The sequence below is a fragment of the Engraulis encrasicolus genome, unplaced genomic scaffold (assembly GCF_034702125.1).
Source record: "Engraulis encrasicolus isolate BLACKSEA-1 unplaced genomic scaffold, IST_EnEncr_1.0 scaffold_35_np1212, whole genome shotgun sequence".
Classification (NCBI taxonomy): Eukaryota; Metazoa; Chordata; class Actinopteri; order Clupeiformes; family Engraulidae; genus Engraulis; species Engraulis encrasicolus.
Genome location: NW_026945654.1, coordinates 62,006 through 79,238, shown reverse-complemented (window position 1 = coordinate 79,238; position 17,233 = coordinate 62,006). Strand labels below are relative to the sequence as shown.

The 17,233-nt window shown below is 41.3% G+C and overlaps 1 protein-coding gene across 1 annotated transcript in view; it reads right to left on the bottom strand.

Annotated features, from left to right (window-relative positions):
- Positions 1-16,746, bottom strand: part of LOC134443692 (NACHT, LRR and PYD domains-containing protein 12-like) — a 36,850-nt gene extending 20,104 nt beyond the window's left edge. Inside the window, exons 1-8 of the mRNA XM_063193336.1 lie at positions 16,683-16,746; positions 15,802-15,915; positions 15,425-15,565; positions 14,307-14,348; positions 11,816-13,625; positions 10,125-10,301; positions 4,145-4,321; positions 2,288-2,464 (exon numbers count right to left, since the gene is read on the bottom strand). Of these exons, the coding sequence (XP_063049406.1) occupies positions 2,288-2,464; positions 4,145-4,321; positions 10,125-10,301; positions 11,816-13,625; positions 14,307-14,348; positions 15,425-15,565; positions 15,802-15,886 (2,609 nt within the window). The 5' untranslated portion in view covers positions 15,887-15,915; positions 16,683-16,746. The remainder of the gene's footprint in view (positions 1-2,287; positions 2,465-4,144; positions 4,322-10,124; positions 10,302-11,815; positions 13,626-14,306; positions 14,349-15,424; positions 15,566-15,801; positions 15,916-16,682) is intronic.
- Between the last annotated feature and the right edge of the window lie 487 nt (positions 16,747-17,233).

The window sequence follows — 17,233 nt, the reverse complement described above, 5'->3', positions numbered from 1 at the left end:
TCACTCCACATCCCCCGCTGTGGGCAGGGATAAGGACACTTCATTTACTTTTCTACTTAGTATACAAGCTCTTGTACAAACATCCCAACCCCCGTCACCCTCCAGGTGTTGACTATAGAGTCTGTAAAAGGCAAATTACGACGCGTTTCTTCATCCCCCGTTGCAATGAACGTCGCCAGCATAGCGACAGTATACAAAGCAGCACGAAATATTTACCTCGCGTCTCGATCGGAAAAACCTTCCCTTCCTCATTATATGAGTCTCCTGCAGAAACAAACACTTCTATTGTGTACTTACAAGTGAATGAATGGGTTTTCCTGTTACAGTGCCCATGATCGATGAATAGGCTATCGATAGTCTCAGGCACCAGTAACATGGGAAGTTCTACTGCGGCAGAAAATACACTCCTGTTTGCATATTACCTCATTTAGGGGCGAAATATATGATGAATACATATGTACAACCATGACAAGTTACCATTTGAATGCATTTGGTCGTTGTGAGGATGTGAATTCTCTTCCCCTCCTCACCGCTCCGTTTGTGAATGCGCACGGACAACGTTTGCAACAGCAAGCGCATAAATGTCTCTCTCTCTCTCTCTCTCTCTCTCTCTCTCGGTTGCACAAATGGAGCACTCGCATTCACACACACACAATACTGATTCGGGACGTGTGCAACATGAACATGAACTTTGCTGTGTCGGATTTGGTTGGGGAGAATGTTGTGACTATGGGGGGAAAAGTTTGGACAGTTTTGGTTGTCGCGGGCGGCGCCATTAACCACGAGGCTATTTCATTCATCACATTTCATATTTCACTCTTTGCCGTTAAAACAGTCCCTCCATAACATCCACAGCATCTAGCGAGGCGCCTGCTAGCATGTTCCACTACCCAACGCACCACAGTTTCCCTGCCAGTCCACTCATTCACTCAGCGCAAACATTCAACATCCATTCCTCCACTCACCAGTCCACTGCACACACCAGCTCCACCTCCATCCTTCCACAGCGAAAGCGCTTCCGCTGGGAGAGCGCACCTTTTCTGTTGATGTGAGCTGTCAATCAAACTGTCATCTTGTCCGCGATCTATTTTGTTTGTTATTTTTGCCATTTAGTTGTTTATTTGTAATTGTGGTTATTATGGTATGACATGTTATTGGTGGGGGTTTAATCTATTTGTATTTTGATATTGTTTTGGCCAATTTTAATATTGTAAATATTATGTGGGGAAAGGTGATTGGTTGGTTAGGGGGGAGAACCAATGGGGTGTCAAGGGGCTCTGATTTAATTGTTAGCTAGCTTTTGTATTTTAGATGCCCTCATTCTCTGTTTGGGTTAGAGAGGGGGAAGGACCAAAGGCTTGATGTGAGGCTATCTGAAAAATGTAAGTCTGTTTTGCTACACTTTTTGCTGGGCTTTGTTTGGCTATACCGGAGCTAAAAGCTCTTAGCATTTTTGTTAGTATTTATTTAGCATTTTTTTTCATATGGACATTTTGCACCTTTTTGAAGTGGAATATTATTTTTTTGCTATTTTTGTTGGATTTTTGGACTGTGGATTTTTGCACTTGGACATTTCAAACTACACTCTTAAAAATAAAATACCACTTATATTTTGGATTTCTGACCCTCGTTTCCGTTTTTCCTCCCCTCTTCATGGTTGCCTTACCCCCCACATGGGGGTGACCGCTCACATCCTCACAGTCGTATATTCAGTTGAATTATCCACGTAATGTCACTACAGGGCTGCTTCCGTCTTTCGCGTTGTTTCACAGGGGAGGAGTTACTTCCGCAATGAACGCGGTTTGTAGTTTTGTAGTTTTCTTAAACAAAATACCATATAAGGCGTCCCAATTTGTTTAGAACTGAAGTAAAACATGTCTGCCACATATAGGGGTGGAAATTGAACTACATTTGATATCCTATTTGAAAAAAAACCCCTCCGTTTTATACAATACTGCATCTCATCGAAGAAAGTCGCCTGTGGCGCCCAGAGGGTTAGTATTAATGTATTAATATCAGCGTCATGAATATTAATTGGGTGATTAGTTTGATTCATATAAATAAATTATTAACTAATTTGTGCACCCCTTGGGCCCAGGACATGCCCCCATAGACCTGGACACAACCCCAGTTCACCCCAAACGTTAATTGTGAAATGCCCCATTGAAATGCATGGGGGACAAATTGGCAAAAAAGAATGAAAAATACACATCGCGGTACAGTAGTTTTTTTTGGTGTTTTCTCTGATGGCTATACTGGTGTTGACATGCTTTGTAAGTTTGCTTACGTCAGTGTTTGTAGTTTACAATCTGGATTCCTGAGTTGATCAGAGATGTGCTTCATTCCAGAGTCTCGTAGTTGATTGCCATCCAGATCCAGCTGTATCAGGTGTGACGAGGGGTTTGAAGCCAGAGCTGAAGCCAGAGCAGCACAACCCTCTGCTGTTATACTGCAGTTACCAAGCCTGGAGAGAGGAGAAGAGGAGAGAGAGGTAGAGATGGAGATTTGGTAAGGAATAGAAACACAAAGGTGAAGAATCACACAAACAAACACACACACACACACACACACACACACACACACACACACACACACACACACACACACACACACACACACACACACACACACACACACACACACACACACACACACACACACAAACACACTCACACAAACATATGAATATATGTGCATATGCCATTACTTACTCTCTCTCTCTCTTTTTCTTTTGGGATGAAGTTGCCGGCTGAATTCACTATGTATTAAAAAATATTAAAAACACTGAAGTGTCCATAAAATACACATATACCCTCATGCACATTAATTGGTTGATCGATGGAGGGTGGGGCTTGGGGGGAGGGAGATAACCACAGTAGAGCAGAAACAGCCAGAACCCCCCCCCACCACACACACACACACACAGCCAGATAAAATATATTTGGACCGAGCCCATGCCCAAACCGCCCCCGACAGGCCCCCCCAACATTTATATTTGGGTGAAAGAAAGAAAGAAAGAAAGGATGGAAGAAAGGATGGAAGGAAGCAGAGTGATACATCACACACAATGACCACAATATACAGTAGGAGCCAGACAGATTTCCGTTCCGTGCTGCGTCCGCTCTGGTATTTACTTTTTAATCAATTCATATCTTTATTCGCTTCTGTTTTTCTACATTTGATTTCTAATTCAGGTTCTTGTGATTATGTTGAGAACACAGTTGACAGGCAATTTCCCCTCTCTTAGACCATAAGAAATAATGGATTAAGTGATGGAATAGGTGAACTCAAAACTTAACAAACAGTCTTCACATCACTACCTAAAGAGGTAATGACATTTTATGGTGTTGATCATAGTATGTAGGACTAAACCCGTACTGATTTATGGCTTGGTTTTTTAAAAATGTCTTTTGCTTTCATCTGACTGATTCGCCATTAGGCCTATCCTCCATGAAAATGCTGCAACAGTCATTAATGGAGAGGTAATGGACGACTGTAAATTTGAGTGTTTTTGGGTATAAGTTTTTTTTTTTTTAATAATTGATTGTATTGTTTGGATCTTCAATAAAAATGCACAAATGAGATCACTGCTCTACCACTGCTCTAAAGTGCAATACACCTCTAACCACTGTGCATTTTTATTGTGGATAAGGTATTTTCATTTAGCATTTTACATTGAAGGGAAAATGAAGAAACTGCATCTCTGTACTAGTAGGCTCTGTATGGGCCTCCCTGTCAAACATATCATCAACAGACAACAAAGCAGTTTCACTCAAGCTTGTCTCAAACAACCAAATCAACGTTGAGCAGTTCAGTTCCATGCTAATTCAATAAAGAGCATCAGCATGCGCGTCAAAACAGTAACCCACGCGGCAGCGGGACACTTTCGATTCTGTTGATTCCACAAAGTATCAGAAAGTCAGAAAAGGCTGTCTGTCTGTCTGTCTGTCTGTCTGTCTGTCTGTCTGTCTGTCTGTCTGTCTGTCTGCCTGCCTGTCTATCTATCTATCTATCTATCTATCTATCTATCTATCTATCTATCTATCTATCTATCTATCTATCTATCTATCTATCTATCTATCTATTTTTTGGTGTTTTCTCTGATGACTATAAAGGTGTTGACATGCTTTGTAAGTTTGCTTACGTCAGTGTTTGTAGTTTACAATCTGGATTCCTGAGTTGATCAGAGATGTGCTTCATTCCAGAGTCTCGTAGTTGATTGCCATCCAGATCCAGCTGTATCAGGTGTGACGAGGGGTTTGAAGCCAGAGCTGAAGCAAGAGCAGCACAGCCCTCTGCTGTTATACTGCAGTTACCAAGCCTGGAGAGAGGAGAAGAAAGGAGAGGGGTAGAGATGGAGATTTGGTAAGGAATAGAAACACAAAGGTGAAGAATCACACAAACAAACAAACACACACCCACACACACACACACACACACACACACACACACACACACACACACACACACACACACTCACACACACACACACACACACACACACACACACACACACACACACACACACACACACACACACACACACACACACACACACACACACACACACACACTGTTGCAGCGCGAAAGACGGAAGCAGCCTTGTAGTGACATTACGTGGATAATTCTACTGAATAAACGACCAAATGCACTGAAATGGTAACTAGTCTTGATTGTACATATGTATTCATCACATATTTCACCCCTAAATGAGGTAATATGTAATCAGGAGTGTATTTTCTGCCGCGGTATACTTCCCAATGTTACTGGTGCCTGAGAGAGACTATCGATATCATCGTCGATCATGGGGACTGTAACAAGAAAACCATTAACCCTATCCAGACCGGGCTTTTTTGGCATTCCTGGGACCGGGGGGGGGCTCTTTTGACCCCCCCCTTATAACTTAGGAACCGAATGGCGTATGACCACCAAACTTGGAGGGGATGATCTTCAGCCAAAGATCTATGAATGACATCAGTTTCGTGTCATTATTGGATATTATGACATCATTATGACGTCATTTCCTGATTGTATTGCCCAAAATGTCACCTGAATGTATTTTCCATCTAACTTGGGTAATGCACATCAATTTTGGTTATTATGTGCTTCAGACCACTTCAAATGTTCACAAGGGTGTCTGATGCTAATGAAAATGTAAAAAAATATGAAAAGTGATGATGATGAGACTTAGATCAGTGATTTTTGGTCATGCGTACTTGTCAGAAAACCGTTGCCATGGCAACAACAAAAATGATAAACTTAATCTTTTGGTATCACGCTGTAGCCAACTTCATTTTAGGAAAAGTCACAAAGTTTCATAGTCATAGCTTTAGTCATTCAGGTGTTATACGACATCAAAGTTGGTGCGGGCACTTTTAGCCCCCCCCCGGTCTGGATAGGGTTAATTCATTCACTTGTGCAAGTACACAATAGAAGTGTTCGTTTCTGCAGGGGACTTATATATTGAGGAAGGGAAGGTTTTTCCGATCGAGATGCGAGGTCATTTCGTGCTGCTTTGTATAGGCCTACTGTCGCTATGCTGGCGACGTTCATTGCAACATTGCAACGCATCGTAATTTGCCTGTTACTGGGTGAATATTCAACACCTGGAGGGTGACAGTGGCCAGGATGTTTGTAGAAGAGCTTGTATACTAAGTAGAAAAGTAAATGAAGACGAAAGAAGTGTACATATTCCTGCCAACAGTGGGGGATGTGGAGTGAAAGGAGTATGCACCTGAGACACAGAGGTCTCGTGTGCATTCTACTCTGTGCAAAACGGAAGCACAGTTCACGCTACTCGACACTGTGCCGACTGCAGGTCTAAATAAATAGCAATGCTATTCTAATAATATAATAATAGTAATAATTATGTCCAATTGTGACCTGACTGTGTCTATTAGGAACAAAAAAGTGTGATACCAGCTGGGGTTTGGTGCATCAGAAAGACATGGGCGATATATGGTACCCCCCCCCCCCACACACACACACACACACACATACACACACACACTTTCACTTATTTGTATATCAATAAATTTAACACTTGGTTTATTTATTATTATTATTTGGTTTATTATTTGCAAAAGTTTTTAGAAATGTAGTCCATACCCGGAGTCCTTCAGGGTGTACGCTGACAGGCCTATGTAGGCTACTGTAGGCCTGCTGTACTTGGTTCAAATACCCACAGATGGACGAAATGCACATAATACCCCTAGTGTGGATTGAGTCTGTATGCTGGGCATTGCTGTGAAGGGTTTCCATGCACTACAATAACTTGTCACCTTCATAGACTAGCCCCTACAGGCAAAACGGCAACTGTCCATTCACTTGTGTTTGTCACTGTGCTACACTGTTGCACTATATTAGTTACAAATTACACTTTTAGTGTACAAAGTATTGCTTTCTAGACCAAAATGTATGCATAGAACATAATAGTGAAGGTGTCTGGGGAAGTTGTATGAATTAAATAAAATAATTAAATAAATTATTAAAAATATTGCAAAAATATGCAAAAATATGCAATAACTCATTATTAATTCAAAATGGCCGACACCATATGACGTCATAATATGCAAATTAGATGGGATAATTTACTCCTAAAATAGACTTTGAGTCATCCTCATTATTTGTCTCATTAATTGTCAGGCTCTATCTATTACCTATGTCAAGCCACAGCCTTTTGAATATAACATGTCAAAATCATCAGTTTTGGGCAAAAACCTGTGGCGCCCAGAGGGTTAAGTAAAAGGGACACGTTTAGCGAACGCAAATGTCTGGTATAAATGCACTGAGGCCGTCACTGCTCCTCCCCATGGTAAAAAAAGAGATTGCATACCGGTTTCCAGCGAGGCGTGACTTCATAAAGCCACTTCGGCGACATCATTGCAGGTCGTACATTGAATTTAAATAACAACTAGATTGCATTTCCTGACAGAAAATGCTGGAGTATGCTTGCCCGTCTTGCATTCGTTGCCCTTCATGCATGCCTTGCCTTTCATGCATGAAGTGCCCTCCATGCATATGCTGCCCTTCATGCATATGCTGCCCTTCATGCATACACAGCATACAGTTAACCATCTATACATGAGCTAACTTCCTGTTTGGTATGTATCATATTGGCAAAAACACATTTTCACTAACGTTAGCGCCCCCCAGTGACCGTATTGCACTGAATTTGTACCCTCTGGGTGTCCTGGAGATCATGTGTGAGAAATTTCGTTAAGATCTGTCAAGGCGTTGCTGAGATATGAGCTAACTTCCTGTTTGGACGGTGCGTTTGTCTTTGTTGTCAATTTTGATTGGCTGCTGTGCGCCGATGCTTTCAGCTATTGCTCTGTAAATTTCAGCATAGGTGCAGAATAGTCCAATGGTGGTCTGATAAGGATGATTGTAGGACGAGCAGACAAAACTTGTGGGCGGAGCATCCTTTTTATTGATTTTTGAATATGTCAAAATGGCGGGAAATTCATGATGGTAAATATGACACAGTATGCATTGGATTCGTCTTGACCCAAGGATTTCAGCAATACCAAGCGTTTGATGAATTGAGGTCAGTACGGGCCAATATGGACAAAAACACTTATTGCAGCGCCCCCTAGTGGCACATTTGCACACAAAATGTTGTGTGTCCTCTGGTGTTGATTATGTGTATAAAATTGGGTTCTGATAAAAGTATCCGTTGCCGAGATATGAGCTCACTTCCTGTTTGGCGTCTCCACCGCCAACTTTGACTGGCTCCTGTTTGAAGCCGGTTTAGTCAATCGTTCTAGAACCTTCGGGGTAGATGTATCTCTGTCCGAACATGCCCTCACAAAAAAATTGTGAAGATGGGCCTAAAATTGTTGGCGTGGCATCATTTTTATTGATTTTTACAAAATTCAAAATGGCGGAAAAACTTTCCAGGCGGAAAATGACGTCATAGGGTGCATTGGATTCGGCTTGGCCCAAGGATTCCAGGGATACCAAGTTTTTGAAATTCCGACCAACGGTTCAAAAGTTACAGCATGTAATGTACTTGCAACTTTGACCTGCTGGTGGCGCTAGAGAGTTCGAGTTATCCAAAAACTGAGTACAAGCACACATCCTCGGACCGAACCGAACAGTTTGGCATTAGAACGGACTCTCTATTTCGAAGATTTCTTGCCATTATGATGGGTGGTAGAATAAAAAAATATAACTAGATTGCATTTCCTCACAGAAAATGCTGGAGTATGCTTGCCCGTCTTGCATTCGTTGCCCTTCATGCATGCCTTGCCTTTCATGCATGAATTGCCCTTGATGCATATGCTGGCCTTCATGCATATGCTGCCCTTCATGAGTATACTGCATACAGTTAACCATCTATACATGAGCTAAGTTCCTGTTTGGTATGTATCACATTGGCAAAAAACACATTTTCACTAACGTTAGCGCCCCCCATTGACCGTATTGCACTGAATTTGGTAGGTACCCTCTGGGTGTACTGGAGATCATGTGTGAGAAATTTCTTTAAGATCTGTCAAGGCGTTGCTGAGATATGAGCTAACTTCCTGTTTGGACGGTGCGTATGTCTTTGTTGTCAATTTTGATTGGCTGCTGTGCGCCGATGCTTCCAGCTATTGCTCTGTATATTTCAGCAAAGGTGCAGAATAGTCCAATGGTGGTCTGGTAGAAATTGTAGGACAAGCAGAAAAAAAATGTGGGTGGAGCTTCATTTTTATTGATTTTTGAATATGTCAAAATGGCGGGAAATTCATGATGGTAAATATGACATCATAGTATGCGTTGGATTCGGCTTGACCCAAGGATTTCATCGATACCAAGGGTTTGATGAATTGAGGTCAACACAGACCAATATGGGCAAAAACACATTTTTGCTCATTGTAGCGCATTTGCGCATTTGCACATTTGCATGAAAATCGGTACGTGTCCTTTGGACATAGTGCTGATTATGTGTATAAAATTGGGTTGTGATACAAGTAGCCGTTGCCGAGATATGAGCTAACTTCCTGTTTGGCGACTTTATTTGAGCTAAAATACATTTTCACTAATTGTGGCACCCCCCAGTGTCCCATTTGCACGAAAATTGGTATGTAGCCTCTGGCTAAAGGGAAGATATTGTGTATAAATTTTTGTTGTGATACGAGTAGGCGTTGCCGAGATAAGAGCTCACTTCCTGTTTGGAGTCTTCGCTGCCAAATTCGATTGGCTCCTGTTCAAAGACTGTTCAATTAATCGTTCCGCAACTTTCAGGGTAGATGTATCCCAGTCTGGAAATGCCGTGCATAAAATTTCAGGACGATCCGCTGAAATTTGTGGGCGGGGCGCCATTTTTATTGATTTTTTAAAAAGTCAAAATGACGGGAAAACTTTCCTGGCAGAAAATGACGTCATATGGTGCGTTGGATTCGTCTTGGTCCAAGGATTCCAAGGATGCCAAGTTTTTGAAAATTGGACCTACGGTTCAAAAGTTACCGTTTTCCTGTTGGTGGCGCTAGAGAGTTCGAGTTATCCATAAACTGAGTACAAGCACACATCCTCGGACCGAACCGAACAATTTGGCATCGGAACGGACTCTCTATCTCAAAGATTTCTTGCCATTATGATGGGTGGTAGAATAAAAAAATACACGAATAAGAAATAAGAATAAACGGTCGAATAACAATAGTATGCTTGCCGCATGGCAAGCATACTAATAATAATAAGAGGAATAAGAATAAACGGTACAATAACAATAGTATGCTTGCCGCATGGCAAGCATACTAACTAAGCCTGCCCAGGGACCACGGATGCAAATTAGCTTTGTATCTAACTCTGATACTGGAGTTGTTCTGTACATGGCCCCTGTCATATAAAACAATAAACTGAACTGCCGCGTCCCCAGCGACGGTCAAGCCGAGACCCAGCGAAGGCCCTGCCATGGAAAATGGAAATAAAATAAATGTCTCCTACTGCAGCACGCACACATGTGCACGCACACATGTGCACACACACACACGCACACGCACACACACACACACACACACACACACACACACACACACACACACACACACACACACACACACACACACACACACACACACACACACACACACACACACACACACACACACACACACACACACACACACAATCAGACTTACTCCAGTGTCTCCAGTCTACAGTTTGGATGCTCCAGTCCAGTAGACAGCAGCTTCACTCCTGAATCACCCAGTTGTCTATTGTTACGCAGGTTCAGATGTTGCAGACTGGAAAAGCTTGAGCTGAGAGCTGCAGCTATATATGAACAGCTGCTCTCATTGAGTCTACACTCCAGCAGCCTGAGAGACACAAACATTGAACACAAACCCACAAAAACTTGTATCATATTTTTTCTTAGGGTCACTCCACCTATAAAGTTAATGCTAATTTTTTTGGATTGTCAGGTGAGTTTTTCTTCTCCAACACAGCTCTATTACTACTTTACTACAACTCATTTCAACCTTCAAGTCACTTCATCTGATGGCTCAAACATCAGAGATATTAATGATATGAAAGCATAACTTTAGGGCTGACAAAATTAAATATAACAACATAAATGATTAATATGTAATAGCTTTTAACTGTTTGTTTACAGTGCACACCTCAATATTGGTCTCAGGATCAGACAAATGCACGTCTTGTGTTGTAACTTGTCACTATAAAGCCACACCAAGTTTAATTACAATCAGTGCTTTTCCAGCAGAAACTGTCTGATTTCACATTAAATTACTCAAGACAGCAATACTGCCTTACAAAGAGTAGCAAAGAGCAGTAAGTGCAAAAACCCCAAACTGAGAAAAACAGCTTTTTGTGTTTTTTGTTCACTGAGTAAAAGTTTTCAATCATATTTAACAGCAAAATGTATAATTAATTACATAGATTAAAGTGAGGTGAACACCACCCATATGTTTTTTTTTTTGTTTTTTTTACATTTTTGCTAAATTTGGCAATTTTATAGTCTATACTGCATTTTGCCTTTGTATTACAGCTTAAAATTACACAAGCATACAATATCATATTGCAGTATGATGACCATAATCACTCTTTTTATGGGAAAACCAGTAGGCACTAACAATATTTTTGATGTAAAAATGTTCCTTGATGCCTAAGCAATAGAACAAATGTGTATTTTACAGATTCTTACTGATAATAAATTCACACTTTCAAGAAAAAGCTAAGCAGCTACACTTAACAGTTAGCAATCGCGATTAGCATCTTTGTTCTTTGATAATTTTCTTCCCTAATCCTTGTAAATATACACACATGCAATCATGCACAATTTCTGTATGGGATTTCTAAGTTTGTACTTCTTGGAAGTGTAAAGAAATTGTATTGGTTAGCAGTTAGAGTGAGATATTAGCAATCGCGATTAACATTTCTCAGGGTGTTGTTTGGCTCTGCACAAAAAGTGTAAACACATTCATTAGCATTATTAATCATGATTAACATAATCATGACACACACTGAAAACTACTAACAATACCCTACTGCAAACTACCAACTACAAGAAGCCCTTTTTCAAAAAAATATAATAACAAAGACAAGGGAATGTGATCCAAGGCAGACTGCAGAAAAAAGCAGTAAAAGAACAGGCAAACTGCAGCAAAAACACTATACAGCACTTTGGCTTGGTTTTACCCTACTTTTCAATACACACTGCAAATTACAAGCTCAAATATTTACATGAAACTGTTTACAGATCACCAAGCAATTTTAACAGATTGAAGAGCTGACTGTGCACTTTCAATTTCTGCAAAAACATTTTTTTGAAACTTACTTACTGCTCTTTGCCTTTATAGGGCAGAATACTCACTTTACTGTTCTTGATATTTTAACCACTGGCAGCATCCTCAGCAGACCTGCATCTGATCTGGCATGAGATCCATAATCCCTCAGGTCAAACTCCTCTACCTCCTGGTCTGACATTTGTAACGCAAAGGCCAGAGCAGACAGCTGGGAAAGAGAAAGATCCGCCCTGTTTTTCTTTGCCTTCTGCATGTACCCCTGAACCTCCTCCACCAGAGAGTGGTCATTCAGTTCATTCAGGCAGTGGAACAGGTTGATGCATCTCTCTGGGTTTTTGACTTTTCTGATATTCTCCTTGATGAACTTGATGGTTTTTTTTGTGTCCAATGAGCGGCTTCCCTCTTGTGGTAGGAGGTCTTGTAGGCGCCTCTGATTCGACTGTAGTGTGAGGCCCAGAAGAAACCTCAAGAAAAGGTCCAGGTGTCCATGTTCGTTCTTTAAAGCCAGTTTCACTGCAGCCTGGTGTAGCTCATGGAGGCTCATAGCACTGAGCAGTGACTGAAGCGGAGAGTTGCTCCTAACGGTTTTGAGGGGTTGTAAGATTTTAGACATTAGAGACTTCCTGCTAAAGTGCAGAAACACATATAAAGCTGCTAGGAACTCCTGAATGCTCAAATGAACAAAACAGAACACCTTTTGCTGGTCCAGCCCAGACTCCTCCCTGAAGATCTGGGTGCAGACTCCTGAGTATACTGAGGCCTCTTTGGCCTCTGTAACATCCATTCCACATTTGTTGAGGTCATCTTCAGAGAAAATCAGATTACCCTTCTCCAGTTGTTGGAAAGCCAGTCGACCCAGGGACAGAATTGTCTTCTGTTTCCATTGGACTTTGTACTTCTCACTAATATGCTTGGCATGTAAGATCAGGAAGTGTAAGTACATCTGTGTCATGGAAGTTGGAATCTCATCACTCTTCCCTTCAGTCAGGATAGACACCAAAACAGTGGCTGCCATCCAACAGAAGACTGGAATGTGGCACATGATGTAGAGGCTCCTGGATGACTTCAGATGTGTGATGATTCTGCTGGCTTTTTCTTGATCGTCAATATTTTTCTTGAAATATTCCTCCTTCTGTAGGTCAGTGAAACCCTGCACTTCTGTCACCTGGTCCACACACTCGGGAGGGATCTGACTGGCAGCTGCTGGTCGGGAGGTGATCCAAATTTGAGCAGAGGGGAGCAGATTACCCTTGATAAGGTTTGTCAGAAGGACGTCAACTTTGGTAGGTTCTGATGCATTGTAAATGCATTCATTATTCTGGAAATCCAGAGGAAGCCTACTTTCATCTAGACCATCAAATATGAAGGCAACTTTGTATTTCTCATCAGTGGAGAAGATGAGGTCAGATGTTTCACTGAAGAAGTGATGAATAAATCCCATGAGAGTGTATTCCTTTTCTCTTATCAGGTTTATCTCCCGAAAAGGCACAGGAAGCAGGAAGTGAATATCCTGATTGGCTTCCCCTCCAGCCCAGTCCAGAATGAACTTCTGCACGGAGACCGTTTTCCCAATTCCAGCTACTCCCTTTGTAATCACTGTTCTGATGTCTTTGTCTTGTCCAGGTAGGGGCTTGAAGATGTCAGTGTATTTAATTAGTGTCTTCCCATTTGTTGTCTTTTTCCTGGATACCATCTCAATCTGTCTGACCTCATGTTCAGTACAGACTTCAATACATTCCCCTTCTGTGATGTAGAGCTCTGTGTAGATCTTCTCAAGAGATGCAGGTTGTCCCTGCTTTGGGATGGCTACGCGCACATTTTGGAACTTCTTAGATAGCTTTTCTTTGAGCACTTGTTGGCATTTTGGAAACAGCCCATCTAATACAGAGACGGTTCAAAAAGATTGTGTTGGCCATCTTATACACATGAACACACATGCATCAATGTTTCCACTCATATACTGATGTGTCCTAGGAACTGTACCAGAACATGTAGCAGGATATGATTTTATTACAATAAAAGAAACGGTAGCACTTTACTTGACCCCCGTGTCATATGCATGCCGTTACAGTGTCATAATAGTGTAACCCTAACCCATAATAGTCATAGATAAGTCATAAACATCATGTCCATGTTGTAAACATCATGTCCATGTCGTAAACATCATGTCCATGTCATAAACATTATGTCCATGTTGTAAACATCTTATGACTGTATGCCTAAAGTGACATTAGGGTATGGCAAGCCGGCCAACAGTCATAATATGCTTAGAACATGGGCATAATGTTTATGACACATGCATAACTGTGTTATGACACTATTATGACAGTGTAATGACATGCAAATGACACCGGCATCAAGTAAAGTGATACCAGATTTAAAAAAAAAAGAAAATGTGCACACATACAGTAAATAGTGGGATCCATCAAATGCACCCAATTTGTGAAATTGCCTAGTTACATGGTTTAACTAGTAAATATAGTGTACCTAATAAATAGAGTATATTATTATCTCACTGAAAAGATAGTAAAAACAATGCAAAGGGTATGCAGAACATACCCAACTTCTTTGGTTGTTGTGCCACAGTTGAGGTTTCAGCACCTGGAGGACAGAGGAAATCTGTGACACTTAACTCATAACTTATGAATTGAATACTCTATGACCACTAAACCTGGGGGAGATGAGCAACATATGAAAATCTATGAATAACATTTCATTTTTGTCTCACTACATAGTATTATGATGTATCTGTGACGTCATTATCTGATTTTAATGCCCACAATGTCCAACAAATTTAGGCAATGCAACGGGCGACTTAAAATGAACACACTGTGCCTGTTTTGGTAGCACACTTTTCGCCACCATACCCAGAGCCGCACCGTGCTCTGACAGCACTTTGTTGGGCAAGCAGCCCAGACTCACAGCCCTGTGCCATTTGCAAAACGTGATATATACCAAAGCACATTTTTAGAAGTTCGAAGATGTCATGACTTTCAGTATACGTTCTTGAGAACTCAATTTGGGAGATGAAATGGGAGCTTTTTAACGAGACAAAGAATGAAGTTACTAAATCATGAAACAAAGGCTGAGGCTTTAAGACTGTAAAGGCTACTTTATGATCATCATTTCAACATCGTACATGATGTGCTCACCATAACAAACAAATGAGGACCATTACCTATCATTAATACTATGCTTGTTTTCTCATTATTCTCATGTGTGTTAATATTCCCAGTGAAGAACCCATTGTTTGTTGCCTTTGATAAACTGTTTGCACGTAGGCTATTCTTTGGGGCTGCGGGGCTCTGCCACACAGAGTAAGCAAAGTCTTGGAGTAGGCTAACATCATGATCTACTTTATAAAATAAGCCAGCAGCAGTAGATGAACATATGAAACAATAACAAATAAAATGATGTAAGCTATTCAAGTAATCTGCACGGCCACATCAAAAAGTTCAGAAGATAGCACACGGTGAAGAGTTTTAAAGAGTATTCAACAATAGCAATACAAACACACAGTTAAAGCAGTTTATGTACTAATATGCTGCCAGCGCAAAGTTTCCAAAGTTTAGGCTTTCTTTTCCCTTATCTACAGAAGAAACTGAACAGAAGGCACACACAATTCAGGTCTAAAACTACCCATGAACATCAGTACAAGATCAATCAGATCTCCTCACCATGATGATGGATGTTCGTGGTGATGTTGATGCTCCCCTGAACGTTGCTATGTGACAAAGCTGGAGCGTTGATGTTGCTGCTACCCTCAGCTGTGATGTTCAATCGCTGCACATCTGAACCACTGCCTGCGGTGGTGACTCCTGCAATGACACCTGCCTCTTAGGAGGGCTGGTAGTATGTGAAATCATTTATGTGATGTTGTGTTGTGCTTTATGTTCAAGGAGAGATACATTTTTATCACGAGGACACTTGCTACTGCAACTAGGCAAATCAGACACCAGCTCGAGTCGTTAGGATAGTTCTCAGTATCTAAGGAAGGGGTTTTCTTTTTCTTTGTGGACATGTCTGGGTACAAGATGACAAAAACTCTCTATACCTGCAAATGAGGCCGGAGCTTCATCTTCGTCTCTCTTCTTTATTACTTCTTTTCCTCCTGACTGTTGAGGCCCCATGGAGTCCATGTCACAGTAGGTGTCTGTCAAAATTCAAACTGGGACCAAGCCAAGAAAAAAGACATCAACAAAATGAATATTAAAACCTGTGTTTTTGTAGTGCTGATGCCATTACACACTAATTAATGACCAAAGCGTTTGTAGGCGAATAAAAAAAGAAAAATCTTAGAAATGCACACAGAGAAGATAAAACAATAAGCAGAAAAGTGAGGAATGACAAGCTGAAAGGAGGGTAAAGAAGAGGGGGACATGAAAGGAAATGGGGAGGAAAGATGATGGGGGAGGGGAAAGAAAAGAGAGTAGAGGAGAACATGGGTGGTGAGAAGACATAAAGAGAAAAGACAAGACGATTGGAGGAGAATGAATGAGAGGAAGGGGAATAGCGAGAGGAGGGAGATGAGAGGAGGGGAGGAGAGCAAAAGACAAGAAAAGAAAGAGAGAACATGAAAGGAAAAGAGACAAGAGAACAGAATGGAGGAGAGGAATATATTGGGGAAGGGAGGAGATGGCAATAAGATAAGAAAAATAGATCAATGCCTGAGGGATAATGTAGTTGCCAATTGTGACGACTGTCATGGATTTTTGCTGGTTCACTGACCGCCTGGGGCAGCAAGCGCCCGCTGAATGTTCTGACCTCAAGCAAATGGATCCACACAAAAACACAATGTGCTCAGAATTTGAAGTCGTTGTTGATGGCATTTATTACTTACTATTGCAAATAATAATACAATGCCAAACATACACAGTAATACCAATGCATGATAGAAGGAAGAAAACGTTTGCAGCCAAAAGGCCAACAGATTACCTTGTACCAACGAGCAAAGTGCTGATCAGCCCTGAGAAGATGCCTGATGTGTTCAAGACAATCGTCCAACAGCTTCTGCCTCTCTGGGGCCAGGGACTCTGCTTTTATGCAAACAGAGCCTCATGGCCCCTCCTTTTTGGTTGTGACGTAATCGAAAGTTTACAATTGTGGTTTTCTACACTATCCTTTTTATTGAAAATAATAATACATCAGCTTGTGCAATGGTGTTTTAACCCCTAATTCAACATAGTTTAAACAATGGTATTTTTCTAGTTAATTCCTTTATTTTGGAGACAAGGCTTCTTACACAAGGCCTCGACCAACTCTCCATTCCGTTGCATCTATGTTGTTTTTTACCTCTGCTTCTCTCAAGTTCCTCTTTCCCAAGAGAAAGCTACATGTTCTCCTCTCCCAGGAGAAATACCCCTGCAACCTCCTTCTTTCTACAGAAAGCAGAACTTGGAGCCCGAGAAAAGCAGAACTCAGAGCAAACTTCTATAGCCGGCTTCTGCTTACCGATCTCTGTCATCAGGATACTTAATCGTTATTAA